Source organism: Amphiura filiformis, chromosome 3, assembly GCF_039555335.1.
Source record: "Amphiura filiformis chromosome 3, Afil_fr2py, whole genome shotgun sequence".
In the NCBI taxonomy this organism is placed as follows: Eukaryota; Metazoa; Echinodermata; class Ophiuroidea; order Amphilepidida; family Amphiuridae; genus Amphiura; species Amphiura filiformis.
The window spans coordinates 31,316,390-31,335,918 of NC_092630.1; the positions used below are offsets into that span (position 1 = coordinate 31,316,390).

A 19,529-nucleotide genomic window follows, 5' to 3' on the forward strand; every position below is an offset into this window, starting at 1 on the left:
CAGCCTTGGTCTGTAACTAGAGTTGAACCTACATGGGTCTAACTTGACAGACTAAGCCTATTTTAGACCCAGGCTAAAGTTGAACCTTTTTTCTGTGGTAAAATAATCTGGAGGTACGGTATTCTGCTCTCCAGAGGCGACATGCAAACATGGTGGAGTCTCTCTATAATTAAAGACAGAGATAAAAAGATTTTATCGCGTCTGATGTCACTGTCAATTACGATCCTTGATTGGTTTACACAGGTTAATAGCGCGTTTACAAAAGGAAGACCGATCTATCTGGTGCTGTTCGGAGAAAAGGAATAGCAGCAAATGGCGAAAAATTACATACTTTTACAAGGCAAAAAGCAGCTTTTTTAGTTATTATTGACATGGTGCCTTTTCGCGAAAGAAAGTTTCCTACTATAAAGACCTAACTTTTGAGATGGTTTGCATGTTTGAAGCTGCAAAATTAACAATAAGGCGCCCGGTTATACCGCCGCGTTCAGCAAGTCATCATCATGACATTTGTAAACAAACCGTGCTCGAATTTGATTGACAGATGACGTCAGACGCAATAAAATCTTTTTTATCTCTGTCTTTAATTATAAGTCTTGCCTCTTTGGGTAAACTACATTTTAACTAGGTTTAGATTCCAAATGAAATTTTTAAAATTAATACCATGCAAAGTAAAGTATCATCTTGGGGGTGTTTCAGAAACTCACACAACTGATGGAATGAAGCACTCATAAGTTTCACAGTGAACAGAGTCAAAGGAAACTGCAGTTAGGTCCATTGTTATTCCATCATAGAATAGGCAAGCTTCTGAAAACAGTTTGTTTTGGTATGAGTAGAATTGCTTTTATGAAGAAGTGCTGGTATCCAATTGTGCAATAAAGGATCACTTTCAAGTTTTACTTCCTCCAGACATTTATTTTGTTTCTTTGTGCATTCAAGTACACAAAGAAAGATATTTTATAGATCCTACCTTACTGGAATAAACAAATTGTCCAGAAATCTAAGACAGCATGAATCTTATCGCATGATACAGATTTTCAGGCCTGATATTTACCATTAGACTGTATAGTAGTGATAGCATGTGACCGGATCAACCAAAATGAGCACTGTGTTGTGATAAGGGACCGTTCACACTTGTAAGGGGGGGGCCTGATGCAAAAAAAAAAAATTATTGCAAAATTTTTCGGGCCCCCTTTACAGACCTCGAAAATTTCAGGGCCCCCACTTTTTGACATGAAAATTATGGGTCAACCCCATAGAAAAGCATATAAACTCAATTTTTCCAGGAAAATTTGTGGTCATTTTTTTCAGGGCCCCCCTTAGGAGGGTCAAAAATTTTCAGGCCCCCCCCCCTTTTTGCATCAGGCCCTCCTAACAAGTGTTTGTGAACGGTCCCTAAGTTAATGTTCAGATTTGTGCATCTTGATAAAGAAACATTTTCAGTTGGCTTCAATATGATGTAAATATCATCAAAATGTGACATCACAAAGCCAAAAAAAGTTGAAAACATTAGATATTTTAATACTATTACTAAACAAAAGGATTTGAATGGTAATCTGTATATCCTAATTGACCTAGATTGTGTCATATATATATATATATACTGCGCCAAAAAAAGTATCCTTACAATTTCAACACTGAACCATATTGGGGTAAATTTGTTTTTTAAATAGATGCACTATCTAATCCTGCACATTATGACACCACATTGAATCCAATGTGATATCAAGAAGTAAAGTTACAAGCAACTGAATAGACGAAGGTCCAGTTTTAAAAGTGACAAACTGGTCTATACAAGACGTAAAAAGATTCCAACAAGCGCAACAAAGAGACTACACAGTTTCTTCAATGAAGCTTTATTTAAAGCAGTATTTATTTCAGTTTTTACTTCTCTGTACTATTCATAACTTCCATTTTATTTGTCAGCTCTTTTGTTTCAGTTTTCTTTTGTTCCTTTTGTTTCAAATTAAAGGCATGCACAAATTTGCCATTTACCACTCTCAAACCAGATGTCTAGTCTGTGGAGTTTTGAATAGGCCAGTTTGTCACTTTTAAAACTGGACTAACCAAATGCTTTTAACTTTGCTTCTTGAAGTCACATTGGATTCATTGTGGTGTCATAATGTGCCGAATTAGATAGTGCATCTATTTAAAAAACAAATTTACCCCAATATGGTTCAGTGTTGAAATTGTAATTATTTTTCCAAGTGTAAGGATACTTTCTTGGAGCAGTATATACACATATATATATAGATCTGATCCTGCATTAAAACAATGAAATTATATCTTCCATTACATTCTGATATCTTACGATGTATTGAGTTATCTGCATGTACTGCTAAAGATTCCCCTACTGAGTTGTATGCTCACAATTACGCTTTGGGCATGAGGTGAAAAGGGCAAATAATGAGTACCAAATTGAAGAGCACCACTCCACAACACGGCTGCATGAGATATACTTGATGACAAATCTGAAACAAACAAACAAAAGCAATAGTATAAATTTATTGCACATTGGCTCTCGGAATTACTTAAATGATAATCCTGATCTAGTTATTCTTAAAATGTCAATTTTCTTCAGAGTCATGTACACATGCATGCAGCTTCATAATCCATTAGAACGTGCACATATTGCACAAGAATTAATTGCCAAATGTTAACCTTTTGGGTTAGAACTCGGTTATAATGGGGAAAACAATCCCACATCATTTTGTATATATGTGACACGATCTGGTCCATGGGGCCAAAGGAGACATTTTTGAAAATTGAGTTACTGTAATTACCGTAATACATTATACATACAATAGGCTGTCATTTACTGAAAACACCAAAGGTCTAGCATACTTTGTTCTAAAGTTATGAAGCTTTTTGATATCTATTTTCTTATGTATTTTATAGTTTTTTAACTATCTATTTTTAGCTTGATCTCAGTTTCAAATTTGCCCCCATGGACCAGATCGTATCACATATTTCCTAAGGGCCATTGTCCAGTCCATCTGTGCTTTGGATGGGCAATCACAAACTTGGAATGCCTGAAATATGCCCAGACTGTCTATAACCAGTCTGATAAAAATCTCAACTGAAATCGACTAGAATAGTAGTATTTCTTACAAAGTTTAAGGGATCTGGAATAAGCGTTTTGAGCGTTTCGACAGTATTTTTTGTGGGACATGAGAGCACATCAGACATATCGAATTGCATTCTGAATACGAAGAATGTATTTCTGATATCAAATAATTTTCATTTTTTGAAATTCACAATATAATACAAATTTTATGACAAATTATTAAAATTTGATATTTTTCACATTTTTGATATAACAGTCCTCGAAGTAAATTGTATAAATCTAATGACATATTCTTAAAGTGTATGTAGCTGGGAGGAAAAGCCGACGATCAATTGAAAATTTTGACCTTTCATATTGAAGATATGGATTTTTTTTCCCAAAAAGACTTTTTTTTTTTGGTGTTTTGGGAAAAAAATCCATATCTTCAATACGAAAGGTCAAAATTTTAAATTGATCGTCGGCTTTTTATCCCACCTACATACACTTTGAGTATAAATCATCAGATTAATAAAGTTTACTTCAAGTACTGTTAAATATCAAAAATATCAATTTTTAATGATTTGCCATAAAATGTGTATTAAATTGCGAATTTCAAAAAAATCAAAATTATTTGATATCAGAATGACATTCTTCGTATTCAGAATGCAATTCGATATGTGTGATGTGCTCTAATGTCCCACAATAAATACTGTCCAAACTGTCCATGTTTGTAAAATCAAAAGTTAAAGGCTCTAAATGTCTATAAGACATTCTCTGATGCATGATTAAGGTCTCATGTAGAGCATGCAGTGGCCATATTGCAAAAATTGTTGCTCGTAATTTGTCACGTGGTGGCGCACTCACTGACAGCTTAAATCCCAGGTGGGAATGGCCATCGGGTCTTCTCAGCTTCTCTACTTGAACATCAAAATATTAAACTTACCTAAATTTGTTCTAAATAGAATTAAATATAGTAGTAGTCCCATCACAGTCAGTTTTGGATTTGTTTGAATCTAGCTTTGGGGAAAAATCTGCAAACTAGCTGACCTATCCTATCTACAAACTTCATCAATGGCGATCTTGAGTCATCTACAAAAAAATCAAAAACAAATTAATGTTGATGAAGAAAAACAAGAAGATACATGTATATAAATCAAATTTAAGACCATTTGCAGCCATTATAAAATCCATGATTTGGGAATTGCTAGACTAAAACACCCAACATTTATGGTACTTATGGAAAGGTCACCCCAAAATAAATTCAGCCTTTGTTTTCTACAAATAACTTATAACTGGCATAAAAAAAAGGTACTGACATGTACACTCATTTGCAAATCTGATGTCATTTCTTTATATAAACTAAGATGTACCTTCTCAAAATGAATGCACCAATGTTGAAACACAATACTATTGGTAATGAGTTATCAAAGGCATGGCAGAACAGAATAGAGTTGGATGTAGAGACAGCCTGAGATCCGATTGACTCCAATGTAACTTGTTATGATCATGATAATGCTTAATTCATTTGTTTGTATTTGATTGTAAAAGGGATTCAAACTAAAACCTTACTATCCAGTTCAATAATAGAAGTTAGTCACTGAATAGATTCATCAGGTTTGAAGATAAATAAATATACGATTTCTTCTAAACAAAACCAAAATTTACTCATTAGTTTGATGGTTTCGCTTTTCATGGTCGAAAAGCATCATCAGAATATTGATTGATGGACGTCCCTAGGGACGACGGGGCACACTATCTAAGTCACGTATATATGATCCTCTATCTACTGAGTGACATTTCTACACCCTCTGTGGTCGGGAATCGTCCAACTGGAAGAAGTGATCATCAATCAATATTCTGATGATGCTTTTCGACCATGAAAAGCGAAACCGTCAAACTAGTGAGTAAATTTTGGTTCTGTTTAGAAGAAATCATAATATTTTTAAAATAGAAGTTAGTAAATTACTCCCATAGCCACATCTCACATAGTCTCTGATAATTTACTAACCTGTATTCTTTTGTTCATTCACCTCCAGCCTCTCCCTAACCTCCTTTAGATGCTTCAGCAAATTCAGCTTTGAATCCGGCTTGAGACATTGTGTTCTTTGGACCAATTCACATGCCTCATCTACTTTACCCTGAGGGAGTAACACTTGGGATATATAGAGTTCCAAGATGCTGGAGTACTGTAACTGGCTTTGGTTGTCTGGGAAAGCTAGCCATTGTAACAGGATGGCTTCTGCCATTGCGTAGCTGTGTACTTTGGCATATAGAAGGATACTGAAATTTAAAAAATATTAATATTATGACATCAATTAGTCAAGTCTGAAATAATTTAGTGTGGTATTTGTTTGGATGGTACCGCTTATCTTTCATGAAAAGGTATTGAAATAGTATGATGACACAGGTGCCTTGTACAATTCTTGTTTTAAACATATGACATTTTGTAATGTCAGATCATAGATGGCATCATGGCAACCATTGTTGCAGGGTAGCAAAATTTGCATATGTATGAAATCCTTGTACTTTGTCAATCTATTATGTACATTGTAAATTCCTCAGCTGTCTCCATACATGTACATGTATGTACACTTCCCATCATGCTTCTGTCATATTGCAGTTTATTTTTAAAATGTATTCTGTCGGTCGGACATCCGGGCTATCTCTAGTCTCGGGCCCAAACTGCATGTGGCTCACGGTTTGTTGTGAACAACAGAAACCGGCTGTGAAGGAGGCTACATAGCGATGTTGCTGGAGTGACCCTCAATTTCGGAAAAAACAACACTCGACCATTGAATTTAATTTTAAGTTTGTCAGTATATAAGCGGTAAATCAAGTAAGTTTCTTCCACTCTGAAGACTTAGAAAGCGGTTGTTTGATTCCACTGACTATTTGCGATCGAAATTTACATAACACCAATGACAGAAATCATCAACAAAAATCGAATGTTTTCACTCGACCGTGAGTCGCATCATCAACCGGAAGTGACGTGGCACGGACCGACAGAATATATATGCATGTTGTTGTTTTAAAAACAACAACATTGACTTTATTACGTTTTATATCATGTGCTATATTTTTATATTGTATAATATTGTTTTGTCACTCATTTAAAACCAGAATTGGCTGATCTCTATGTAAGAGTGAGGTTAATAACTTAGATTAAACTATGTAAAATGCAAAATACTGTATTGTCTGTAATAAATGCCTGGGGGCATTGCATTTTTCCAAAAGGGGGGCGTTTATTAGAAGTGAATTTTCGGTGAAAAAAACTTAACTCGAATTACCATACACAGTTCGTAATTAAGATGGCCCGCACACAATATGGCATGGAAATGTTTGCATTTTTGTCAATTTTTCATTGAAAAATTACAGACAATACGGTAAATGGGAGCAAATTTTAAAACCCTGATTTCATGACTATTTTCCCCTTGGTTGTATTACCTTGACCACAAGTCTCTAACTATGAAGTTTATGCTGACACAAAAAAAAAGTTCCAAATTCTGTGCTTACCATAATTGCACCACTTTGACTGGGTATGCTGCTGGAGTACCATAACAATGTGTAAGGAATGGCTCCACATGTTGCCACTGGTCCAACTCTGCATAGGCTTGGATAGCTAATACACAAAGTGATTCCTCAAATCTCCTGGAAGTACAATTACATGTAGATCAATGTGGTAAATAAGTAAGTGAGGGCACAGATCAGAAAGCATACATTTAATTAAAATCAATTGATTTTACTACCAAGCGCAGCAACTCCAACCATGGATTATCTGTGCCTGAGACTAGGCTGAGTATACAGTAGTGTGATTCCATAATCCACACTAAATTTAAAGAACTGCACCAGAGTATAGCAACTCTGAAAGTGGATTCTCTGGATGGTCTTGATTTACACATTAATTGCTTTTGCGCTTTAAAACAAGTTTTGAGTTGGTGGATCATAGATTGCACTATGTGATAGTTTATGAATCCAGTATTATGCCAGTACCAACGTAAGTCAACATCATTTTGGTTTTGGTTGTCAAAATAAATTTTTAGTGATTTTTTCCATTGAGCCCCACAGTAAAGCCATTTTTGGACCGTACATGCACATTCCACTTCCCTATAGACGAATAGCGCCACCTATAGTGTGTGATGTGAGCCTGCCTACGGCCTGGTCACTGACATGGTTTTTTAAGTTGTTGGTTTTGTATTTTGGGCCCATTTTCGGCAAATTTTCCCCCATGAAAGTCACATATGGCCTCTCCTGCCAATTTTTGCGTGCTTCGCACAACTTTATTTCACTTTTCCAAAATGCATAATTTCAACAGTTTAGCTTCAATATCCAGGCCTTCATTTTTTTAAATTGCAGGAGCTCTGTTAATCACTCTCCTGAGTTTACTTGGTGCTCAACAAGGCGCTCAATCTCTTAATATCTGTATAGGGATTCAAGTAGTGGAGCTCTGGTGCTGTGGAGCTCTGGTGCAATTGAGCTCCTCAAAAACAAAGGTCTGAATATCGCAAAATTTTCACGCGCTTCGCGAACATTTGTACCATAAACTTACTATTCTGTTGCCAAAAGGTGCTGGATTTACTACACTTCAAGATTTTTTTTCCAATCCTATCCCCACATGTCAAAAAGAAATCTACGCCACTGGTTGCGACTTAAACTTTGCATATAATTAACTGGGACTTTGCAAATACGCTCTAAATAAGGCTTTAAAAAAAATGTTTGGTTTTGGTTGCCCTCAACCGACCGACCCAAAAATTGGAAATCTTGGGTGGTTTTTGTTTTTTCAATCACTTTTTTAGAGGAAACCTAATTAAATTTGGACAGAATCAAGGACTTTTATATAATTTGTTATTCACTCATTTTATTAATTAAATACGTATTTGATTGAAAACAAGAAGTATTTCCATTTAAATCCAGTCCAAAAACACACAATTTTTTTACCATAAAATGATCAAGCATTTGTCAATACTAGTCTTTTCAAAATGGAGGAAAATCGAGGAAGAGTCCATGAAAAAAAAAAAAAAACAGGATTGACCTACCGACCCCAAATTTTTGTCTCGGAAGGGCAACCAACAATTTTTTTTTTGTTGGCCTAATTGTAATGCCCGATCATTTGTGTAAGGATGACAATACAGTGTATGGAAGGAATATGGGGGTAGAAAATGGGTATTCCCATGGTCAAAAGAAAGAAAAGGTGAAAGCATGGAAAAAAGTAAGAAATGTAAAATTGAACGTAATTGAATAGGTCCGATGCCTAAAACCAGCGGGCCGAAAGTCAGGCCCGTGAATGAAATTCATAAAAAATATGCGTTTGGAAAATAAATAAATAACCCCAAAAAGGGTGAAAAATGGTGCATCAAAATGGCTTTATTTGTGCTTTCATTTTGAAATTTTTTCCAAAATTCTGAGGGGGACACATCCCCCCCGCGTCGCGCAAGCGTGACAGCTGGCGCTGTCGCATCGCATAACAATCTTTCAAAATTGTATAATTTGTATTGCCCCACCCCCAATCAAAACACCCTGACCGCCCCAATAGAACCAGTCCACGGCCACCTTAAATCAAAATAAAAGGTAAACGCTGGATCGGGGTGATGAGAATGAGTTCATGGTTAGAGTTAGGGTAAGAGAAGGATAGGGTTAGGGCTATTATTACCGTAAGTTCAGTTAGGGACTTCCTTCTCATCGCCCCGATCATGCCGATCCGATCCTACACTTCATAAAAAATTATAAAAAAGGGGTGTGTACTTTTTTTTAAATAGCTTTCAAACAAACCTTTTGATTATTTCATTAGAATTGACATCCACTGAGTTATGCTTCACTCCATTTTGGTTTCCATCATCTACATGATGATCTACATGTTCTAAACCAGCATGACCAGCACTGCAGGCTACAGAAGAAGGGAACACAACATCCTGCTTGGTGTTTGTACCCAGTCTACACACTTTCAACACATCGTCGAACTTGCGAAAAAGTAGCAGGTCATTTGCAACCTCTAGCAGCCTCGATCCATCGATCTGCTGTCTCGATAAGCTCTCAAGATCCATAGTATATCTTCAGTAACATCACTGTAGCCAATAAAATGATTTTCGTGTCTTTTTTTATCAAAAAACATCAGTGTTTTTCCTTTTCCAGCTTACACTGTGGGCTGCCATTTTCCTCATTCGTCAACAACAGAGGGCGATGATCCTGAATTCTTGAAATGGTTCACTGCAATTTATTTCTCCACAAATGACTACAGTGTTTCAACACTGATTTATTGGGAAACCAGCCACTTGATGAGTTAAGGCGTGATAGGTGACAATTTGGAAGCTTACAGAATGGCAGGCTACGAAGAAATTTCAGATCAGGAAAAGGTAAAAATAAATTGGAATCTCAATTTAAGTTTACATTGATGTAAATAACATGTGAGAGATCATGTTAGGATGATCAGTAGGGGTATCAAAGCTGTATACTCGGTGAAATCTGTGTGTGAAATTCCACTTCCTGCTTTTATAAAACTGCAGTCTGTGTACAAATGTGTATGTCCCATTGAAAACCTATGGCAAAGTTCAAGTTCAGAGGTTCAGAGTTTTATAGTCAGTCTATCTATCTATCTATCTGCCGGTGAGTACCTCCCTCAACTTGAGGATTGTCGTACTTGGAAATCTTGTACTTTTTGTATGCTTTCCGTAAGGCCATGTTCACTGAAGACTGCCCCTTGTCTACAGAAAACTAGCAGACCTTGCCTATCTGCTAAATTGAAAGGTTTGGTGGCCCTGAAAGAGCTGTTTTAATACTGAAGATTGCCCCTTGTGAACAGAAAAGAAGCAGACCTCACCCGGGGGTACTCACTAAAGGCAAGCGGGATGTGCCGCTCTAATGGGTCGCTTTTTTTACAAGAAATCCTTAAACATGGGGTATGGTTTTGAGCTAGAAAATCCTTAAACATGCCCCACCCGGGGCCCCACCTTTTTGATCCTGGCGGGGTGAAAACATGTGAAAGAAAAATAAAAGCTTCGATCTCCAATATTTACGATCCGTCCAGAAATTATGTAACATAAAATGCAATAACATAAATGTTGAAGTGAAGTCGCCGTAGCATTGTAACATAATTTAAAAATAAAAATGAAATACACACCGCCAGCGTAATTACCCAGATTGCGATATTGTCTAGAATCACTGATGAGTTATTGCAGTACTGAATGATGACACATACGTGAGTTGGTCATTTCTAATTCTAGGGATCGGTAAGAAATGCTTCAAGGGTGTTGTGTAGAGATATGCCATCGGTGAACTGAAATACGAGGCCGTAGAAGAAAGCAGCGACAAAAATTTGCCCTTGAATTATGTTTTATCTAGTCAAAATTAGTGTTGGCCGATCCAACCCAAGATCGGATCTGCCGATCTCCGATCTGAAAATTAGCAGATCGGGCCGATCCGATCCCGATTCAGATTCCTTAAATGTTATTTTACAACCAGTACAAGTTCATTCAAGTCGGGCCCCAGTAATGTTAACAGTCAAAGCTTAATTCCCCAAACCTGTAACTATGTAATATGATGACCGTTTTTAGAGGTTTTTCATGTCAATATCAACCCAAATAAAATACCATTTTACACCCCAAGTCCCAGCGTTACTCACTCAGTGCCTCCGATTGTCGGAAGTTTAATCATTAATCCATTAAATGATGTACCATCGTACGGTTTCGTAGTTCTATGTCACTAGTTTTAATATTGACAATGTGGCGACCGTCTATAAATAAATGATCGCGCATGCTCAGTTATGACTTAAGAGCTAATGGAATTCCCTGTATGTTACTCTGCGCTTGCATGCCTCGTTAAAGAAGCACATGTTATGGAGGGGGTAGGTATATTCATTATATTGGGCAATTCACAGATCCCTTCGGCCGAATGATGGCAGGCTTTATTTTTGGAAAATATTAGTCTTTGCCCGCGAGTGTGCAAGTTCAATTGATAAATACTGAAACGGATGTGCCTTGGCCTACAAATACAAATATGGACTATGTATAATGGTAGCGTGATAGTCCCAACAAAGGATCGATTGAAATATAGGCCTAAATGTCAGGATCATAAATAGCATAAATACCTGGTCGTTAATTATGAAAATGGTTGTAGAATTGATTGTGATTTGCCACGGATTGTGAATTAATTAATTTAAGTAACTTAATTAAAGAAATGAGATCAATAAAGGTGACTCATGACAACATATAAAATTATCAATATTATATTGTACTGGTTTCCCAGCATAAACTGCAAGCTTCACAATGCACAACAATATATTCAATATTCACGTATCAAGTTTACAACTCCAATCTCATCACTGAACTTATCAGTAAAATAACGACATTATTTAACACTGTTTAATCACTAAAACCAGTCACTTCATCCTGTAAAAGTCACGAGTGCATCGGCATAAAAGCTTCACTTAAAAACTCATCGTGGGTTTGTTTACAAATGAACAGCTGATTGCTGTAATTTCCCACGCTCAAATTGATGACGAAATTAGTAGAGTATCGGACTCTATCGCCGATCTCTCAAATACATTTATTATATTATTTATTTATTAAAAGGCCGACGTATTGATTAGAAAATCGTGACAATTAATGAGATGAATTAACTAAAGAAATTAATGATTTATGTTTGATCGACGATGCGTATTTTATTTATCTGACTGAAGTTAAAAATAGAAAAGCCAAAAACCTGATCACGCCATAAGCGAGAACTCACTCGGAATTAATCCGCGCTTACTGAGTCTCCGTGATCCAAAAGTATACAAAAATTATAAGTAAATTAAAAGCACATTTCTAGTCAGATATTATATTAAATACGAATCATTACGAATTATTACAACACTCACGTAGCTGATCCTAAAAGGATCAGCGAATCTATCAGAATGTCCGAGTGCGAAGTGCGAGTTGCAAGACATGAAAAACGCGTCCACCGGTACAAAGCCTGGGCCGCAACTCAGCCGTTCCAAAACAACACGATCGGCATTTCATTTCTATATCGGCGCAAACAATTTGGTCGCGCAATTTTGCGTCTGGCGCTGCGCCTGCAAAGCAAGCACGCAATACCTGACCAAATGAAATAAAGATGTAAATGAAAAGATTATTAAATATGATAAAAATATGATTAGCACTGCCGAAGTTTAAATGATGGTTTTCAATATTAGTAGGCCTACTAAGGTGCCTACTGGGGGTTCCGTTACAATACAACAGCAAGGTTTGCGGTATGTGCAAAAGGTTACAGATGTCAAACAGCAACAAGTCATGACGACAAAAGCGCAAGCACAAGACAGTGAGACACGTGATTGTTTGTTTACATTTTAATTCGGTCTATCAAAGGGTGGATGGATACATACATAAAATACAGTATGAAACGACATGATTCTTGCGGTGGTAACAACGTTTTTTGGAAATATATTGGCATTAAATAGTAGTAATGTTACATAAGAAAGTAATGGTAAGCTTAAAGAATTGTTGTGTACTTTTATTACCGTCAAGTTCAGAGATCGGTAAGCTAGATCGGCAGCTGATAGCTCATCTGCCGATTCAAATTAAAGGCCGATGCAGTCCATATCGGCACCGATCTCCGATTCACAGATCGGTATCGGCCAACATTAGTCAAAATACTCCAGTAATTCAATAAATATCATGATATTTGGCCTAAACTTGAACTCATTTGCAATGAAATGTCATTTTTTATTGAGTAAAGCATGTCTTTTTCACTCGTCAATGTGACTTGCAATGCTGTTGAATTCTGCACTTTGCTGAAGTTGAACTGCATTTTATCGAATTCGTGAACTTTTATCAAAATCGCTTGCCCCCCCCCTCTCGCCCGCTAAAAATCTTTGGCCCCCCTTGCACATGGCAAATTTTGTGACCGAATATGCAAATGGTCTAATATGTGCATCAGATGCCCCTCATGTCAATGGATTCATCTGTCCCTAGTCTTAAAATGTTCCTATTGTCACAAAACTAACATGTGCCAAGTTTGAATTAATTCGGAGGTCGTCCTGGGGGGCCACCGAGAGCCTTAAGTTACAATGTGTGTTCCTATGTAGTAAAGTTCGTTGACCCCTGTACAATTCCAATTAGAAGCCGATCGAACAATTTAAAGTAGCTGCCATATCAAAACCGTTAGGACTTAGAAGCTCAAATCTTTTGCGCTTATAGTACTGATAATCATCTGCGAATCGTTGATAAAAATTAATCACCAACAAAATGAGCATGTGTGGAATTGGCACAAGCGCCCTCGATACAAAATTTCAGTGAAATAGGCATTTTGTGGTAATTTTTACCTCAAATTTTACAAATGTTGATGTCCTGGTTGTCATTACACTTTTACAAAGCAGATTTTCTGAACTTTAGATCAATATATAATACATATTAACAACTTTCAGTGTGAAATAAAGTATTATAGCACTTGGTTAAGACAGAAATTATAGATTTTCCCAAGAATATGGACTGTGGGGGCGCTTTTGACAATAAAACACACACAGTCATTTCTTTGGAGATGGATTTTCATCACAGATTCAAAGATGATTATCAGTACGCTTAGCTCCCAAGATTTGAGCTTCTAAATCCAAACTGTTTTGATATGGCAGCTACTTTAAATTGTTCGATCGGCTTCTAATTGGAATTGTACAGGGGTCAACGAACTTTACTACATAGGAACACACATTGTAACTTTAGGCTCTCGGTGGCCCCCCAGGACGACCACCGAATTAATTCAAACTTGGCACATGTTAGTTTTGTGACAATAGGAACATTTTAAGACTAGGGACAGATGAATCCATTGACATGAGGGGCATCTGATGCACCCTAATATAGGCCTACATAATGCGAGCGCAGCGAGTAGGAAAATTTGCATATTTAAGCCTTAAACATGGGTCTCTTTTTGGAAGAAAATCCTTAATAATGGGTACCCTTTTCTACCAAAATGACCCTTAAAAATGGGTAAGGGTTTCAAGGTTTCAGCTGCACACCCCCGTCCGAACCAAATCTGAGTACCCCCCGGACCTCGCACCCATCTGCTAAATTTAAAGGTTTGGTGGCCCTGAAAGAGCTGTTTACTGAAGATTGCCCCTTGTGAACAGACAACAAGCAGACCTCACCTATCTGCTAAATTTAAAGGTTTTTAGGCTCTGAAAAGAGCCGTTCACTGCAGACTGCCCCTTGTCAACAGAAAACAAGCAGACCTTACCTATCTGCTAAATTTAAAGGTTTGTTGGCTCGGAAAAGAGCTGTTCACTGAAGACTCCCCTGTAATAGAAGTACAGTATACGTCTTACCAGGCACGGTTTGGTCAATCATGGACCGATTGATTGATTGTTTGCAAGTTAAGGAAATAGTCAAATATTTGCATCAAACTGAGATAGGCCTATGTGATGCGATGCAATACCGGCAGCCTGAAGCCTTGTAACATTGTATTGCCTTTAGCCCAACTCATCAACAAATGTATGGACGCACAAAAACATTTCCTGACCAGGTTTTACAGTTGTGCGTCCGATCGGACGCAGAGCTTTTGAAGGCTAGCCGGAGCCTTGGGTCACACCCTCCATACCCACCGCCCCCTTAGCGGTGGCCCTGATCTCAATAAATTGGTCAAATTTGCCTAATAACAAAATCCTCAGAGGGAATACTGGTTGAGAAAATGGTATCCCAATAGCCACTTAAAAATTTGTTCATTGTTTTCTTTTTATTTCTTTGTAGGGTAGTTTTGAGTTATTTGAATTGTTTAGAGACTGGAAGCGAAAACATTTATTACAATGACCTTATGTACATACAGTCTGTCCACACAAAGTAAATAGACCTTGGAAACTGGAGGTATCAGAATAATTATTTCAGTACAATGCATGTGTAAATGCTTCTTTAGCACGCCAACTGCTGCTCTTAACGCGTCACATTTTTTAACACGCAGTGCGTGTGAATGTGATGCAAAGCATCGACCCCTGATGCCACAGATTTGGTTTGTACTTCTATGTGGACAGACTGTATGTAGGACATTTTCACCCGGGGGCACTGGTCATTGACAAGGGTGTATCATGCGTGGCCAAAAAGTCGCGTAAAGAGGGTCTTTTTGCACGATCAGGCACTGTACGTACGTATCGTGAATAGGGTGTCAAAAACATGAAAATCAGAGAAAAAGGGTATCTTTTTCACAACAGATTTACGTATTTAGGGTCCAGACTACAGTCCTTCATAAGTTTCATGTTTATCCCCAGACTAATTGACTGTGTAGTTCTCTGTTTTAATAGTCTCTTCTTTAAATCCATACGATTGCCGACTTTGCCTAGCTGGTCCTGGTAATATTTTTCCATTAACCCATTCAATGCTACAAGCTACATCCCTACAACATTCAATGGTGGTGTACACTCTGATTTTAATGGAGGAGTTTCAATTCTCCTTTATAAAGTCCTAAGAATAGTTTCTCATTTCATTTTAAGATGTTTTTACTATTATTTGAATTTTCTATCGTGTATTATGGATAAAAATACAGATTTTTCAAGCTAATTTTCATGTTGTATACAATTATTTAACCACAAATCTATGGAAGAGGATTGATTGATTTGACCTGTGACCTTATATCCAAAAAATAAATAAATAAAAACAGTCATGCATTTACTATCGTCAAAAGCATCAGATTTTTGTTGCAATAAGTGATCTTGATTTTACTTAAAAAAACAAATTTTAAACTTTTGAATAAATTCTGAAAACATAAAATGAATATTTCGGTATGATGGATATGGTGCATAATTAAAATACGTTTTTGGATTGGTATCAAATTCTGCAGTCATACACGAATCATGCAAATCTTGGCTGAACTTATTGAGCACCATGCATCTCAGTCGCTATTTACTGACTTATTTTCATCCTGATACTTTATTCAACTACAACAAATGAAATAATACCACTATTATTCATCCAATCTTCCTTCTGGAAGTAGGCCTAATTGTTGTCATTTTAAGCTTTTAAAATAAATTATTAATATTTATGCACTTTTCATCTTTTCGCAATATAGGCCTATACTATATAGGCCTTAAAAAATCTGACCACTATTTTATGATTTTCGTCTCACTTTGAAACATGTTTTGTAGATGCAGAATAAATTGTAGAAACTTTAATAGGGCCTACAAAAATAATATAAAAACATTTCTTGACTTCTTTTTCTCTATTTTCTTTTCTTCATTGTTAATTTTTCTTTCAGTTTTGTAATTTTTCTTTTCATTTAATTCCCCTCCCAGGCTCTCCGGTACTATATATCAGCTTAAATAATGTACCATTTATTTTGGAATTTTAAAATACCTCTTATTCTGCCCTGGGAGCAGAGCCATTATGAGTTACTATTATTATTAAGAAAACAATGAAAATGGATCTTCAAGTAGTATTACTTGCTTAGGGTGTCGAAAATATATGTTTCACTTGCTAAGGGGTAAAAAAAACCGCCAATACTTGTTTAGAGTAGAAAATTACACTTGTTATACTTGTTTAGGGGTGTATTTTCAGTCGTTGCACATACAATGTACTTGTTTAGGGTGCTTTTTGAAACTCCATGGCCACGCATGATACCCCTTGTCAATGACCAGTGCCCCCCCCAGCATTTTCAGTAACCACCATGGGGGATGAAGCTAGTCAGGCTACCACTTTCTTGCTCATTATGTACTCACAGATATATACATTGTTATATCTAGACAACGTCTTAGGCAGGATTTGAAGGTTTGGGTGTGTAAATTAAAAAAACTGGGTGTGTAAATTTAAGATTTGTGTACAAAGTGTAGGCCATGAGCAAAAACTGGGTGTGTATTTACAAATTTGGGTGTGTAAAAGTAAACACTCCTTACACGGCTGTCGGCTGGCTGCCTAAGCCCTTGTATCTAGATGATTAAAGCCTATGGTCCAATCAAGTGAACGAGCTAGCTGGAGGAATGGCGACTATATGCAAATTAGGAGATTGATGTTTATGTCTGTGATGTCATTTAAAAAAAATTATTTGTGCCGAGAAATGACAAAATATTTGCACTTTTCTATTCATTGTTAAATTGTGTAAAATCATATAGCTGTGGTGTGAATGACAGTGAGTCCAATATGTTAGAAAAATATTTAAACCGATGGCACCATGTTGGCATTGGCTAACTAAGCTGCAAGGGTGACAGTTCTTGTCACAATTTCACCATTTTTATGCCTCCACCACGAGGGCCGAGGCACGCTGTTTTTGCAATGTCCGTACCTCTGTACATCCGTCCCTCCGTTTGATGTATCTTGTGAAAATTTGGTCTCATGTGAACATTTCAAATCATATTGCAACCAAATCTGCACTTACGGGAATCCCATCGAGGTAGATTTTGGATTAATAAGATTATTAAATCATATTTCTGTTGCAAGTATAAAAAGGCTCGTCCGATATTTTTATGACTCATCCGATATGTTATGGTATCATGCTCAGCCATCCAATATAATATCAAACTTGGTTTTTTTTCATTAATCCACTCTGCAGCTTTTAAAAACACAACTGATCAACTTTTAACTTGGTATTGTGGGAGTATATATGGTGGCCTGATGTGCTGTATAGTTTTGTGTCTTGTTATTTACATATTTATGAATATTAATGAGCTGATTTGCATATTGCATATTATTTTTTATTTACACACCTTTGTGTGGGGCCACCTAAGTGTCCTTAAAAGTTCAATAGCATTGCTGACAACTCTAAATAATTATAATAATACATAATTACCGTATTAGTCCGAGTATAGTCCCACGCTCGAGTATAGTCCCACACCCCCCCATTTTTCAAAAAAAATCCAGAAATTGTAAAAAATTGACCTAGACCTAAATGCTAGGATCATTCATGGTTGACCTAAAAAAAAATCAAAAAATAAAAAATTTTCCACGATGTTTTGTGTTTTTAATATGAAAATTGATAATTTGTTTTCATGTCATACTCTATTAATGATACCGGGTACCAAAATCAGGGGTAGCGTTAACCCCCGATCAGGGGTGAATGACCTCCTAAATTAAACAAATATAAATTTTTCACCCTCTATATTGGGAATATGTGCAAGCTCGGGGTGAACACTGACCCTCTACTTTTGGACCTTAGCCCTACCCCTGACTACCCTGCAAAATATTTTTCATCCCCAAGATTTAATTTTCACCCCATGTATTTATATTTTCTGCAAGCTCGGGGTGAAAAACATGGGAAAACAACCCCCGACTTTCGGGCCTTACCCTAGACTATGCCATAGTCGATTTTTGATAAATAAAAATGTTATCATGATGAACGCATTCAGTTGAACTCGAAATCAAAATACTAGTATAAAATGGTTATGAAAAAGTTTATATACCGTATTTCGTCAAATAAACGCCCCCCGGGGGCGTTACATTTTCCAAACGGGGGGGTGTTTATTCAAGGTCAATATTTTAGAACGATAATTCCGTTAAAATCATTAGGTAAACTTAAAACTCACGCTTAGATGACGAACTATGAACTAGAAACACTGACTTCTGGTTCACTTCCGGGTTTCCAATCCAGATTTTCGCCAAAAAGTGACGCTATTATCGACCATGTGTGCAACTTGGTAAGCTTACTACACAAGATAGCATGGAAATATCAGCATTTTTGAAACATCTTGGTTGAAAAAAGTGGTGGGGGGCGTTTATTTGAGGGGGGGCGACTATTTGACGAAATACGGTAATTATATTTGTGACAGTAAAAGTAAAGTATACGTAGGCTTATATTATTGAATGCAACATATGATATCATAATGGCATAATTATAATGGCACTTCAATACTGAACAATTCTAATTTTAGAATCTGCCAGTTTATTATCCGAATTAAAAATAGACTATGGACTTTCACTTTTTACCCCGGGACGTCGTTCTCTAAAACACACTGTCAATCATACTTGTTTATCAATCAAATCTAACCACAAGACTAAGCATGGTGGTACAATATGCGCTAGATGCGTACGTTCATCCACCAACTTTCGCGCCAGCACAAAAGCCCCGCATTCCCTAGATAGTTGTGTACCATGTATAGTTAATGGTACCAGTATGTGTCGGGAGGATTTAAACAATAACGAGATCTGGGCGACCAATCACAAGCCACATTCATTTTAAGATGCATTGCATCATGGCCAATTTTAGTAGGCCAGGAATCCGACAATCTCATCCATAGAAGCTCATAGACAGCCGTGTTAAGCATGTAAACCGCAATCCAAAGTCAGTAATCCACTTGGGAAGCTAACAAACAGAGGGAGTACGGTGACTGAAAAGATCAGATGTGAAAATCTATCAATTGTGCACAAATAATTGAATCAGAGTTTTAAGCTTAAATGTAATAGCCAGAGTATGCACAATTGGCAAGTGGACTACGGAGAAGTCTAGCCTTGCCCCTGATCAAAATGCATTGAATTTGAATGCATTTTGATATCATTAAGGGCGTACTACACCCATATATTGGTTTGATTGGTCTAAAAAAATATTTGATCATTTC

At 36.8% G+C, this 19,529-nt stretch overlaps 2 protein-coding genes across 2 annotated transcripts in view; one reads left to right on the forward strand and one right to left on the reverse strand.

The window, feature by feature from the left end:
* Window positions 1-1,818: 1,818 nt before the first annotated feature.
* LOC140148360 (peroxisome assembly protein 26-like) lies at window positions 1,819-9,195 on the reverse strand. The gene is made up of 5 exons (XM_072170285.1): window positions 8,810-9,195; window positions 6,557-6,691; window positions 5,052-5,323; window positions 3,987-4,132; window positions 1,819-2,468 (listed from the first exon to the last, which is right to left on the reverse strand). The coding sequence occupies exons 1-4, from the start codon at window positions 9,079-9,081 to the stop codon at window positions 4,035-4,037; spliced, it is 777 nt and encodes a 258-aa protein (XP_072026386.1). The 5' UTR covers window positions 9,082-9,195; the 3' UTR covers window positions 1,819-2,468; window positions 3,987-4,034.
* Window positions 9,196-9,257: 62 nt separating this feature from the next.
* LOC140148358 (F-actin-capping protein subunit alpha-like) overlaps window positions 9,258-19,529 on the forward strand; it is a 31,485-nt gene continuing 21,213 nt past the window's right edge. The window contains 1 exon segment of the mRNA XM_072170284.1: window positions 9,258-9,390. Coding sequence (XP_072026385.1) covers window positions 9,355-9,390 — 36 coding nt within the window. The 5' untranslated portion in view covers window positions 9,258-9,354.

Coding starts and splice junctions, on each gene's coding strand:
- LOC140148360 (XM_072170285.1), bottom strand. CDS start 9,081: ATGGATCTTGAGAGCTTATCGAGACAGCAGATCGATGGATCGAGGCTG. Junction 5,324..6,556: donor GTCAAAGTGGTGCAATTATG/GTAAGCACAGAA, acceptor TTTAAATTTCAG/TATCCTTCTATATGCCAAAG. Junction 4,133..5,051: donor GAATGAACAAAAGAATACAG/GTTAGTAAATTA, acceptor ATTTTTTTGTAG/ATGACTCAAGATCGCCATTG.